The sequence below is a fragment of the Citrus sinensis genome, chromosome 3 (genome assembly GCF_022201045.2).
Source record: "Citrus sinensis cultivar Valencia sweet orange chromosome 3, DVS_A1.0, whole genome shotgun sequence".
In the NCBI taxonomy this organism is placed as follows: Eukaryota; Viridiplantae; Streptophyta; class Magnoliopsida; order Sapindales; family Rutaceae; genus Citrus; species Citrus sinensis.
In genome coordinates, this window is record NC_068558.1 from 15,079,761 (window position 1) to 15,091,820 (window position 12,060).

The 12,060-nt window shown below is 37.6% G+C and overlaps 2 protein-coding genes across 2 annotated transcripts; both read right to left on the bottom strand.

Annotated features, from left to right (window-relative positions):
• Positions 1-4,721: 4,721 nt before the first annotated feature.
• On the bottom strand, positions 4,722-6,305 carry LOC127900604 (uncharacterized). Its single transcript, XM_052435767.1, has 2 exons — positions 5,664-6,305; positions 4,722-5,564 (listed from the first exon to the last, which is right to left on the bottom strand). The coding sequence occupies exons 1-2, from the start codon at positions 6,303-6,305 to the stop codon at positions 4,722-4,724; spliced, it is 1,485 nt and encodes a 494-aa protein (XP_052291727.1).
• A 4,661-nt stretch (positions 6,306-10,966) lies between these two features.
• Positions 10,967-11,713, bottom strand: LOC127900605 (uncharacterized). The gene has a single exon (XM_052435768.1). It carries the CDS (start codon positions 11,711-11,713, stop codon positions 10,967-10,969), a length of 747 nt encoding a protein of 248 aa, XP_052291728.1.
• Positions 11,714-12,060: the final 347 nt, after the last annotated feature.

Below are 12,060 nucleotides of genomic sequence, written 5' to 3' on the forward strand. Positions count from 1 at the left end.
TTTACATCTCCAATCTCTCAACCTTGCTTTCAACTATTTCAGTGGTTCTCAAATCTCCCCCAAGTTTCTGTTGTGCGCGGAATGCGGACTCAAACGCACCGAATAATCACATAAAAATAAAGGACACAAGAATTACGTGGTTCGGCAATATGCCTACATCCACGGGAGAAAGAGAAAAATAATTATAATTATTGAGTACAAATTTGAGTAAGAAATCTCACTTTCCCAGAACCTAAGTACACCCAGTACTCACACACACACTCTTCAATTGCTCACACTTTTAGAACTCTCAAAAGCTTAGAAACTTATAAGCTTAGCAAATTTAGGGATGCTTAACAAATGAAAAACTCCCTCTATTCATAGGAAGTATTTTTCACTATTACAAATTCAGCGCTCACCAATAATTTGCCAATTTGTCAAAGTAGTTGTGAATTTGTCAAACTGTCACATGCTTCACCAACTCCTTTGGCTTCAATTTCTAAGGGTCGGTGCCAACTTTTCAAGCTTTGCATGCTTAGCCACATGCATGTGTCAAATTTTCAAGGTTTGGTGCCAACTTTGGCCAATTTGTCATCATGTTTTGTCAACTTTTCAACAATTCTCCATCCCGGCGAAGATTTGTCCAAATTTGAGCCGACTTACCAGCGGATCATCATCCCCAAAATGGCTGCATCTCTGTGACTGCCTACATACCCAAAATTTAGGATCAAGCCAACTGTAGTTCAAAATTCTCGAAGGACATAACTTAACACAATCAAAGGATTTGAATCAGTTTCAAGCAATGTTGAAACTTAACTCCAAAAACTACATTCGTCAACATATCTGATGGATTATCTTTAGTATCGATCTTTGTCAACAACATAATGATATTTCACATCTATGTGCTTTGTCCGAGCGTGATATGTTTGATTCTTCTCAAGGAATATCGCACATTGATTATCACAGAAGACTGTAATATTCTCCTGGATTACTCCCAAATTATCTAACAAGCCTTTCAATCAGATAACTTATTTTACAGATTCAGTTGCTGCCATATACTCTACTTCCGTAGTGGACAGAGCAATTGTCAATTGCAAAATCGACCTCTAACAAACTGTGTTAGCCTAAAGGGCTACACATAATGTAATTTTGATGATAACAAACATGTGTCTTAAGTAAAAATAATAAATATTGTATTTCACATTTTCACTAGTTTTGAAAGATAATATTTATGCAAGTGAATCAAGTGAAATCAAGATTGAACACACTCAACGGACAACGGCGAAATCAAGAATAAAGTTTAGAGCTCAATGGACAAATTAGTGCGATAAATTCTTGTAAAGCTGGTATGATTTAATTGATGCATGATTTAGCATTTGAGAAACTCAAGAGATTAATTTAATTAAATACTTTTCATAAACTAAAAGGTTTTATATTTATAAGATAAGGTGTTTTGTGGATTTGAGTAATTTGGATTAAAATGAAAAAGTTTTGTAATCTTTGAGTTTAATAAATATTATTTTGAAATTCAAAGTTGGACTTATTAGCAAAGGTTTGAAACTTTTTGGGCCATACTATAATTTATGAAAGTTTGATGATGCAGCGGAAGTTTAATGTTCAAAATATTCCGTTGATTTTTTGAGAATACCGGAACAAAAGAACAACTAAATTCACGTTGATTCAAAAGAATACCGCGAATTTAGGGATTAAGACTCGTTGATTCCGCAGAATACCGAGAATTAACTGTTCAAATACTCACAAAGAGATTTGAAAATTGAAATATTATTAAACTCAAAAATCTCTCCTTCAAAGGTTACAAGAGGGAGCTATTTATAGTAGTAGTAATTATCCTAATTCATGAAGGAAAAACAAAATCCTAAATTGAAAGGGAAACAAAATTCTAAATTAGAAAGGAATTTAAAAGTCTTAAACTTTAGTTAATAAGGAAACTAATCCTAGTATAATATGGATTCCTACTCTTCATCATTCCCCCCAGGGTGGAGAGAATTCGCCCGCGAATTTGGATTGTCAGCAACATCTTCATCATGATCACCTCTGTAAGGAATAAGATGCTTAACATTAAATACATCTGCAGTGCGGATATGACTATGAAGCTTTAATCTGTAGGCATTAGGATTTATCTTCTCTATAATCTCCAAAGGGCCGATTTTCCTGGCAGAAAGTTTGTTGTACTCACCAACTGAGAATCTATCTTTAGTTAGGATAACCCAAACAAAATCTCCCACTTGAAATTCCAAAGCTCGACGGTTTTTGTCTGCCATAATTTTATAACCTTCGGTCGTCTGCTTCAAAGACTCTTGCGTAGTTTCATGAATCTTCTGAAGCTGCTCAATAAAGTCTTCTGCTTTACCGCTTTTGCGAACTAAATTTGGAACTGGAGCCAAGTCAATGGGAGCTCGTGGATTATATCCGTAATTTACCTGAAAAGGGCTTAAACCAGTACTACGCTTAACTGCACGGTTATAAGTAAACTCGACTTGATATAACTTTTGATCCCACATCTTCAAGTTATCGCCAACTAGACTACGTAGATGGTTTCCTAAAGAGCGGTTGACAACTTCAGTTTGACCATCTGTTTGTGGGTGGTAAGCACTACTAAAATTCAGGCGAGTGTTAGTCAATTTCCATAATGTCTTCCAAAAATGGCTAAGAAATCGTGTATCCCGGTCAGATACTATAGAACTTGGTAAACCATGCAATCTATAGACTTCCTTGAAGAATAGGCGAGCAACAGTCAAAGCGTCTGTAGTCTTCTTGCAAGCAATGAAGTGAGCCATTTTCGAGAATCGATCAACAACAACAAATATTGAATCCATACCCCTCTGAGTGCGGGGTAATCCTAAAACAAAATCCATGCTAATGTCAGCCCAAGGTTGTGTTGGAATCGGTAGCGGCATATATAACCCAGCATTAGTTGCTGCGCCCTTGGAAACTTGACAAATGCGACAAGTCTCGACATAGTGATAGATTTCACGCCTCATAGTAGGCCAAAAATAAGTGTTGGCTATTAGAGCCAGAGTTTTGTCACGACCCATGTGCCCTTCATTATGTAACTCTGCAATGATTTTCAATCTCAAACTTGAGTCAGGAACACACAGCTGATTACTCTTGAAAAGGAATTTGTCATGTAAATGATAATCTGAGCGAAACCCTGCAACAACGTCTTCTAGTATAGGAGCAAAGTAAGGATCAGAAGCATATAACTCTCGAAATGTGTCAAATCCGAGAACTTGATTATGCATCTGTGTCAATAAAGAAGTTCGTCGACTAAGTGCATCTGCTACCCGGTTGGATTCACCAGAGGTATGCTTCACCACAAAAGTAAATTGTTGAAGGAATGCTGTCCACGTGGCATGTCTGTGAGAGAGTTTGTCTTGACTATTGAGGTATTTTAACGCGGCATGGTCAGTGTATAAAACAAAGTCTTTATGAATTAGATAATGTCGCCAATGTTTTAACGCTTGGACTACTGCGTAAAATTCCACGTCGTAAGTGCTATAGTGTGCCTTTGCTCCATTCAACTTCTCACTAAAATAAGCTATAGGCTTACCTTGTTGGCTAAGAACAGCTCCAATGCTGACCTTAGAAGCATCACAATGTACCTCAAAAGTGAGCGAAAAATCTGGTAGAGCAAGTACTGGGGCAGTAATCAACTTTTCTTTGATAATCTCGAATGCCTTAGTAGCTGCCTTTGTCCAAGAGAATTTTCCTCCTTTCATGCAATCCGTGATTGGTGCCATAATAGTACTGAAATGAGGAATGAATCGCCTGTAAAAAGAGGCCAATCCATGGAAACTTCTGGTGGCGGATAAAGTAGTTGGCGGAGGCCAATCTCGAATAGCATCCACTTTTGATTGGTCAACAGATATACCATCTTTCGACACCACATATCCCAAAAATAATACTTTTTCTGTTAAGAAAATACACTTGTTTACTGTTGTGTATAAACTTACTGCTCTTAAGGTTGAAAGCACTTCTCTCAAATGTTGTAGATGTAACTCGTGGCTGGTGCTATATATAAGTATATCATCGAAGTAAACAACCACAAACTTTCCAATGAAAGGGCGAAGAACTTGATTCATGACTCGCATAAAAGTACTCGGAGCATTGGATAAGCCAAACGGCATTACCAACCACTCGTATAACCCTTCGCGAATTTTAAAAGCTGTTTTCCATTCATCTCCAGGTCGTATTCGAATTTGATGGTAGCCACTTTTCAAATCAAGTTTGGTAAAAATTGTTGCTCCACTGAGTTGATCTAACAAGTCATCTAATCGAGGGATTGAAAAACGATATCGAACTGTAATTTTATTGATAGCTCGACTGTCCACGCACATCCTCCAAGAACCATCTTTCTTTGGAGTCAATAAAGCAGGGACTGCACAGGGACTAAGACTTTCACGGATAAATCCCTTTTCTAGTAACTCTTATACTTGGCGCCTTAATTCCTCATGTTCTGTAGGACTCATACGATAATGAGGTCGATTTGGTAGTGTAGAACCTGGTACCAAATCAATTTGGTGTTGTATATCCCGAAGAGGTGGTAAAGCCTGTGGTAGCTACTTGGGGAACAAATCTTGAAATTCCGCCAGAATAGGTGTCACAGCTTCAGGAATCTTTGAATTACCGTTACTCTCTTTTCCCAATAAAATGTAGATTCTCTTTGTCTCTGCTACAACATCTATAAATTGCTTCTTGCTTAACAAATAATTACCCAAGTCTTACTGGAGAGTAAACTCGTTGTTAGGTAGGAGAACGATCTTAGTGTTGTTAAACATAAAGCTGTAGGTGTTTCTCTTCCCATCATGCACTACGTTTCGATCATATTGCCAAGGTCTACCCAGTAATAGATGACAAGCATCCATAGCCACAACATCACACCAAATTTTGTCTTTATAAATTGAACCAATGGATAAGGAAACTAAACAACATTTCGATACTGTCACTTGATTCCCCTTCTTCAGCCATGTGAGCTTGTATGGAGTTTGATGAGGTTCTGTCATTAAATTTAGCTTTGTTATGGCTTCTTCTGAAATGACATTCTCGCAACTGCCGGAGTCTATGACCATACGACATACTTTACCCCCAATTGTGCAAGTAGTCTGAAAGATATTTTGTCGTAGCCACTTGTCTTTGTCTTGACCTTTAGGAGTGAAGAATGCACGGTTCACGATCAACATTGGTCCGCTATCACCATGTTCTTCAACAGATTGAGCGCTACCACTACTATCAAAAGTTGGTTCTACAGCAAACTCTTCAGTTTCTTCCTCTTGATAGTCTTCGCTTTCCTCTGTGCCTACGAATAAGTCTTTACCATATTTTCCTCCCTTTTTACATTCTGTGATTCGGTGCCCATTTTCTCCGCAATTAAAACAGCATAATCCCGAACCCGAGGATTGGGTTTTGCTGTTTTGACCGATTTCACTAGGCTTACTAGTTTTATTTGGAGGATTTGGAGGAGTGAAAGTACGAAATTGGGAAGTCGGGTTTGAATTATCACGAACAACACTTCGAGCACCCCGAAAGCTTGAGTCATTAGTACGTCGACTAAATTGCTTCTCCAACTACAAGGCTTGTTAGTGTGCCTCTGAAACAGAGTATGGGTCAAGTAAATTTAATTGGTCTTGAAATTGAGATCGTAGGCCTCCAATATAGCGGGAAACATGTTGCTCTTCTGTCTCTGTCAAGTCATTGTGTGCCACCAACCAATGGAATTCTGTAGTGTAATCATCCACTGATCGATTACCTTGCCTTAAATTCTGTAGCTGTTGGTATAACAGTTTGGCGTAATTATGAGGCAAGAATGCTCCACGCAAGTGCTTCTTGAACTTTTCCCAAGAATCAATCTTCTTTTTGCCTTGCCTAATCCTTGTGAGCTTAGTTTGTTGCCACCAAGCTGCTACTCTTCCACGAAATCGAGTTGCAGCAAGCGAAACTAGTTTATTTTCAGGAACTTCTTTGTATTCGAAAACTTCCTCAATGGCGTTAATCCAATCCAATAATTCTTCAGGTCGACCACTTCCTTGAAATTCGGGAATGTCAATTCTCAACCCAGATTCCCATCTTCTGTCATCAGTAGACTCAGTTCTAGGGTGACGCCCAGAGAATGGGTTAGCAAAGCTTCCACTTGATTTGTCTTCACGTTCTGGAGTACAATGGCGTTCGTCAAGTAACTCTGCCATTCGTGCCATTTGTGCAGCTAACATATCAATTCTGGCTGTCATACTAGCCAAGGATTCATCTTTCGAAACATCTTCTTGATTGTAAGTTGTAGTATGAGCATCATGAGCTTTTCTTGGAGGCATTTTTTTTTTAAATTCGGGTTTAAAAAGGTAGTGGGGCTAAACTGAAAGTAAATAAAATTTTAGGCCGAAGCTGTAATTAAGCAAAAAGTTTTAGATTGCCGATGATGGTGGTCGGAAATCGAGTAAGGGTGGGTGGATCTGAAAGATTTTGGGTTGGTAAGATGATGGTGGTGGTTTGTCTGAAAAAGTGGGTTTTTTTTTTTTAAGCTAAATGGAAAAAATCAAAAAGGGAAAAAGGAAAGGTTTGGTGGTAGATGGAGTTAGATTGGTGATACCAGGTTTTGGCTCTGATACCAAGCTGATGCAGCGGAAGTTTAATGTTCAAAATATTCCGTTGATTTTTTGAGAATACCGGAACAAAAGAACAACTAAATTCACGTTGATTCAAAAGAATACCGCGAATTTAGGGATTAAGATTCGTTGATTCCGCAGAATACCGAGAATTAACTATTCAAATACTTACAAAGAGATTTGAAAATTGAAATATTATTAAACTCAAAAATCTCTCCTTCAAAGGTTACAAGAGGGAGCTATTTATAGTAGTAGTAATTATCCTAATTCATGAAGGAAAAACAAAATCCTAAATTGAAAGGGAAACAAAATTCTAAATTAGAAAGGAATTTAAAAGTCTTAAACTTTAGTTAATAAGGAAACTAATCCTAGTATAATATGGATTCCTACTCTTCATCATTTGAGGACCCGAATTTAATCTAAACACTTGAAATCCAAAATTGGACAGAGAGGAAGCGGCTAACCACCTGAGGCTAGCGGCTAGCCACCTGAGGAAAATCTCATATTTTCAATTTTTGGACTAAATTGAAAGGTTTTGAGAACTTTGAAAAATATGGGTATTATGCTAAATTTAAAAAGGACCTCTTTAAAAAATACTATTATATTTGGGGCCATATCATAATTTCAAAAAGTTTGGGAAAGACAATTATTTTTAGGAAATTCTGAAATTGGATATATTTGCAAAGTTTTATGACGTTTTGGGCCATAGTATAAGTACAGAAAGTTTAGGGCCAAAAGTGTAATTTTAGTGAACAGTGTTACTATAGCAAATTCAAAAATAATGGTAATATCACTGTTCCTGAGCGGCTAGCCCGATAAATTAAGCGGCTAACCGCTTGGGCGCGAGAATTTGACTATAATGGCTAGTTTTCGGGCTTTTACTATAAAAACTCAACTCAAACTTCATTCTAAGAATAAATACAAGGAAAAACAAGATCATATAACATATATTGAGCTTTCATTTCGCAAATCATCATTTATTGAATCATCATTGAGCTATAATTTGTTATTCACTCTTAAAGAGAGTTTCATTGTTGTAATTTTCATTTCTCATCAAATTGTGAGTGTACAAGTGTGAGAAACACTTGAGGTGAAGAGATTGAGGATATAATCTCTTGTTGTAAAGGTCCATTGACACCTTGGAAGTCAATTGTAAACATTTGAAGCCTTGGGAGGCTTGGATAGTGAAATCCTCAAGCCGAAAGAGCTTGGAGGCGTGAACGTAGGCAGGGATAGCTAAACCACGTAAAAATCCTTGTATTTGTTTTCTATTCCCTTACTCTTTTAATATTGTGCTTGATTGAATTTATTGTTTTTGATTTGATTAAGGCAATAGATTAAATTGTTGTGCGAATTGTATTGCATAAATTTTAAAATCCCTACTCACCCCCCTTCTTAGATTGCATAACTTGCATTTCAAACCAGACCTCCACCTAATGTGAATGCATAGCATGTTGTTGATCTTCGCTTATCTAGGTCTCCGGCGAAATCAGAATCACAATACCCAACAGATTGTTGACCACAATCCTTCTTGAACAATAACCCAACATCAACTGTCTCATACAGATATCGGAGAATCCATTTCACAGCAAGCTAGTGATTTTTACCCGGATTGTGCATGTATCTACTAACCATGCTCACTGCTTGAGATGTACCGGGCCTTGTGCATACCATAACATACATAAGACTACCCACAACACTAGCATATGGAACACGAGCCATATAATTACGCTCTTCTTGAGATATAGGACATTAAGAAGAGCTTAATTTGAAATGAGGAGCTAGAGGTGTACATACTGGTTTAGTTTTGTCATCCTTACCGAATCTTTCTAGCACTTTCTTCAAATAAGACTTTTGAGTCAACTATACGCTCCTCATCCTTCTTGTCTCTACGAATCTCCATCCTAAGTATTCTCTGTGCATCACCTAAGTCTTTCATCTCGAACTCAGAAGTCAGCTGCTTCTTTAATCTTTCAATCTCATCTCTATTCTTCGAAGTTATAAGCATATCGTCGACATATAATAACAAATAGATGAAAGCTCCATCTAGTAGTCTTCTAAAGTAAACACAATGATCTTGTTCACTTCTGGTGAATTTTTACCCTTGTATAAATTGATCAAATCTTTTGTACCACTGTCTTGGTGATTGCTTCAGTCCGTATAAAGATTTAATCAACCTACACACATGATTATCTTTTCCAACAACTTTGAAACCACAAGGCTGAGTCATATAGATTTCCTCCTCCAAATCTCCATGTAAGAATGCCGTCTTAACATACAATTGAGCCAACTCTAACTCATATTTTGTAACTAAGGCAAGTAGAATACAAATAGAAGTATGTTTTACAACTGGAGAGAAAATTTCATTATAGTCAATACCTTCCATTTGAGCAAAACCTTTCGCAACGAGTCTTGTCTTGTATCGAGGAGTTGATTGATTCGGAGATCCTTGGTTCTTGGTGTAGACCCATTTATTGCCAATAGGCCTTTTCCCCTTTGGTAACTCCACAAGTTCCCAAGTCTGATTTTGATGGAAAGATGTCATCTTTTCTTCCATGGCTAACTTCCATTGATCACTTTTACTGCTGCGTAATGCTTCACCGAAAGTGTTGGGGATGTCATCATCAATAACTGGAAGTGCATAGGCTACCACCATATCTTTAGTAAGTCATTCGGGTTTCTTTATCTCTCCTATTGGCTTCCTTGTTGCTATAAAATCATCATTATCTACATCATCAATTGTTTCTTCATTTTGTGGGACATTAGAAGAAACAACCTCTTCTTCAAATCTAGGTGTCACCTCCATTGTTGAACCATTCTCTGATATAGAACTAATTGCTATATATGGAGTTTCATCAAACTCCACCCGCTGTAATACCTCCGTGGTTTTATTTTTCACCTACTGAGAACTTGAAACTTTCATCATTAAAGTTTCATCAAACGTGACATCTCTGCTTCACACAAACTTTTTATCTTCGAGATCCCAAAACTTGAAGCCTTTTACTCCACCTTTGAATCCCACAAAGATAATTTTTCTAGCACGAGGATCCAGTTTACCATCTTTGACATGATAATAAGTTGGACACCCGAATATACGAAGGGAATCATAGTCTTGTGCATACTTTTCAGACCACATTTCCATATGAGTATTACCTCCAATTGCAGCAGAAGGTAACCAGTTTATTAAGTGACTTGCGTAGTTCACAGCTTCAGCCCAAAACTTTTTATTTGAACCAGCATTAGATAACATACACCGTACTTTCTCCAGCAAAGTACTATTCATACGCTTAGCCACATTGTTTTATTGCGAAATATGTCTCACCGTGAAATGTCTTTTAATACCATCATTCTGGCATACTTGCAAGAATGGATTAGAAGTATATTCACCCCCATTATCATATCGTAATATATATACTTTGATCTTTCTGCCAGTTTGAGTCTCCACCAATTTCTTTCATTTCACGAAAATCTCTAAAACCTCATCATTTGCTCGCATGGTGTACACCTACACACGTCTAGAGAAATCATCAACAAATGTAACAAAATAATGGCTTCCACCAATTGATGCATTCTTGGTTGGTCCCAATACATCACTGTGAATATATTCAAGGATCTCACGAGTATCGTGATTAGCTGTACCAAATTTGACCCTTGTTTTTTCGCCTACTACACAATGCTCACAGAAATTTAATTTACAGGTTTTAGTACCTTTTAAGAGTCTGTACTTCATCAAAGTTTGCAAAGACTTCTCTCCAGCATGTCCCAACCGTACGTGCCATAGGTTGGTGGTGTTATTGTGCGCTACAGCAACATTTGCTTCATTAGTTGTACCTCCCTTCAAATAGTATAAATTGTGACGCCGAATCCCTTGCAGAATTACCATAGCCCCATGTGTAAACTTCATTGTGCTATCTTCAATGGTAACCTTGTATCCTATAGCTTCCAAAGCACCCATAGAAATTAGATTTTTCTTTAAAACTGGAACAAATCTAACCTCTTTGAGTTCTCTGATCATTCCATTAAACATTTTGAGCCAAATTATTCCTATCCCCATTGTGCGACAAGGTTGATCATTCCCCATCACAACTGCATTGGATTCTATATTACGAAAATCCATAAACCATTCCTTAATAGGACACAAATGGTAGGTTGCTCTAGTATCAAGTATCCACTCGCTCGAACTAGCCACGTATGATGTAGGAGTAATACTTAGTGAATAATCAAAGTCCTCATCTTTTCGTGCCATGTTTGCTACTGCTGGTTTCTTCCCATCTCTCTTTTGAGCCTTTGGACAATCCTTTTTTCCAATGGCCCTTTTCATGACAAAAAGCACACTCGTCTCGAGCTATATTTCTGCTTCTCGATTTGGATCAAGAATTCTTTCCACCGCGCTTCTTTTTTTTCTCCATCGCCCAATCTCTGCTCATTAAAGCTTCAAACGATGCTCGTTCAGAACTTTTATCATTATTTCGAATCTCCAACCTAGTCAATGTTGTGCAAACATCTTTGAAGACGATCACACTCTTCCCATATATCAAAGTAGTCACAAAATGACTATATTCCTCTGGTAGTGAGTGTAACAGAATCATAGCCTTGACTTCATCCTTAATATCTTCATCAAGATTCTTTAAATCAGCAAGTAAGTTTTCAAATCTTGAGACATGATCGTGCATTGGCACCCCAGGGTTCATTTGAAAGCCATATACTTGGCTCATTGCATGAAGATAATTTTCAGGACTTTTCAGCAAGTATTTCTCCTCCAATGTACGCCACAAAGTCATCGCACACTCTTCATCTTTCGCCAAGTATTTCACCTCCTTGGTAAAAAAAGATATACCATAGGCTTTTTCATTCATACGATCCCAAATTTCTTCATTATACAAGTGTCTTTTATTTTTCAGAACAACATGGAGATCAATTTGAATAAAGGCATCCATAACTTCGCGCCTCCACATGCCGAAGTTGATTTTCCCATCAAATTTTTCAACATTGATCTTTTGGCCTCCTATAATAGGTGTTGAATAGCGATTTGACAAATCTCGCCTCCCACCTGAAGTGTCTCCTGAAATAGTCTCGGTAGATCTCTCCCTAATTCTAGAAGTTTCACCTTCTACCATTTTCTCAACGAACTATTTCCACTTGAAAAACAGTCTCTATGATATTAATTTCGTGTGAATAAATGCACCAGAAAAGTTTCCAAGAGACTGGATGGGAATTCGGTCCTAATTAAAAACCAAAATCCTTAAACTCTTATCGCCTTATTGACAGAACTTTCTTAAACATGTAAAAATACACACTACTTATAATAGATTGTCTCCCAAGTATAAACGGCCATCTCCACCGTATTCGTGAATAGTACCGTACGTGAACAGTACCGTATATGTTAATAGTGTCATATCCCCTAAGTACGAACCGTCGGCTCTAATACCACTTGTTGTGCGCGGAATGCGGAATCAAGCGCACC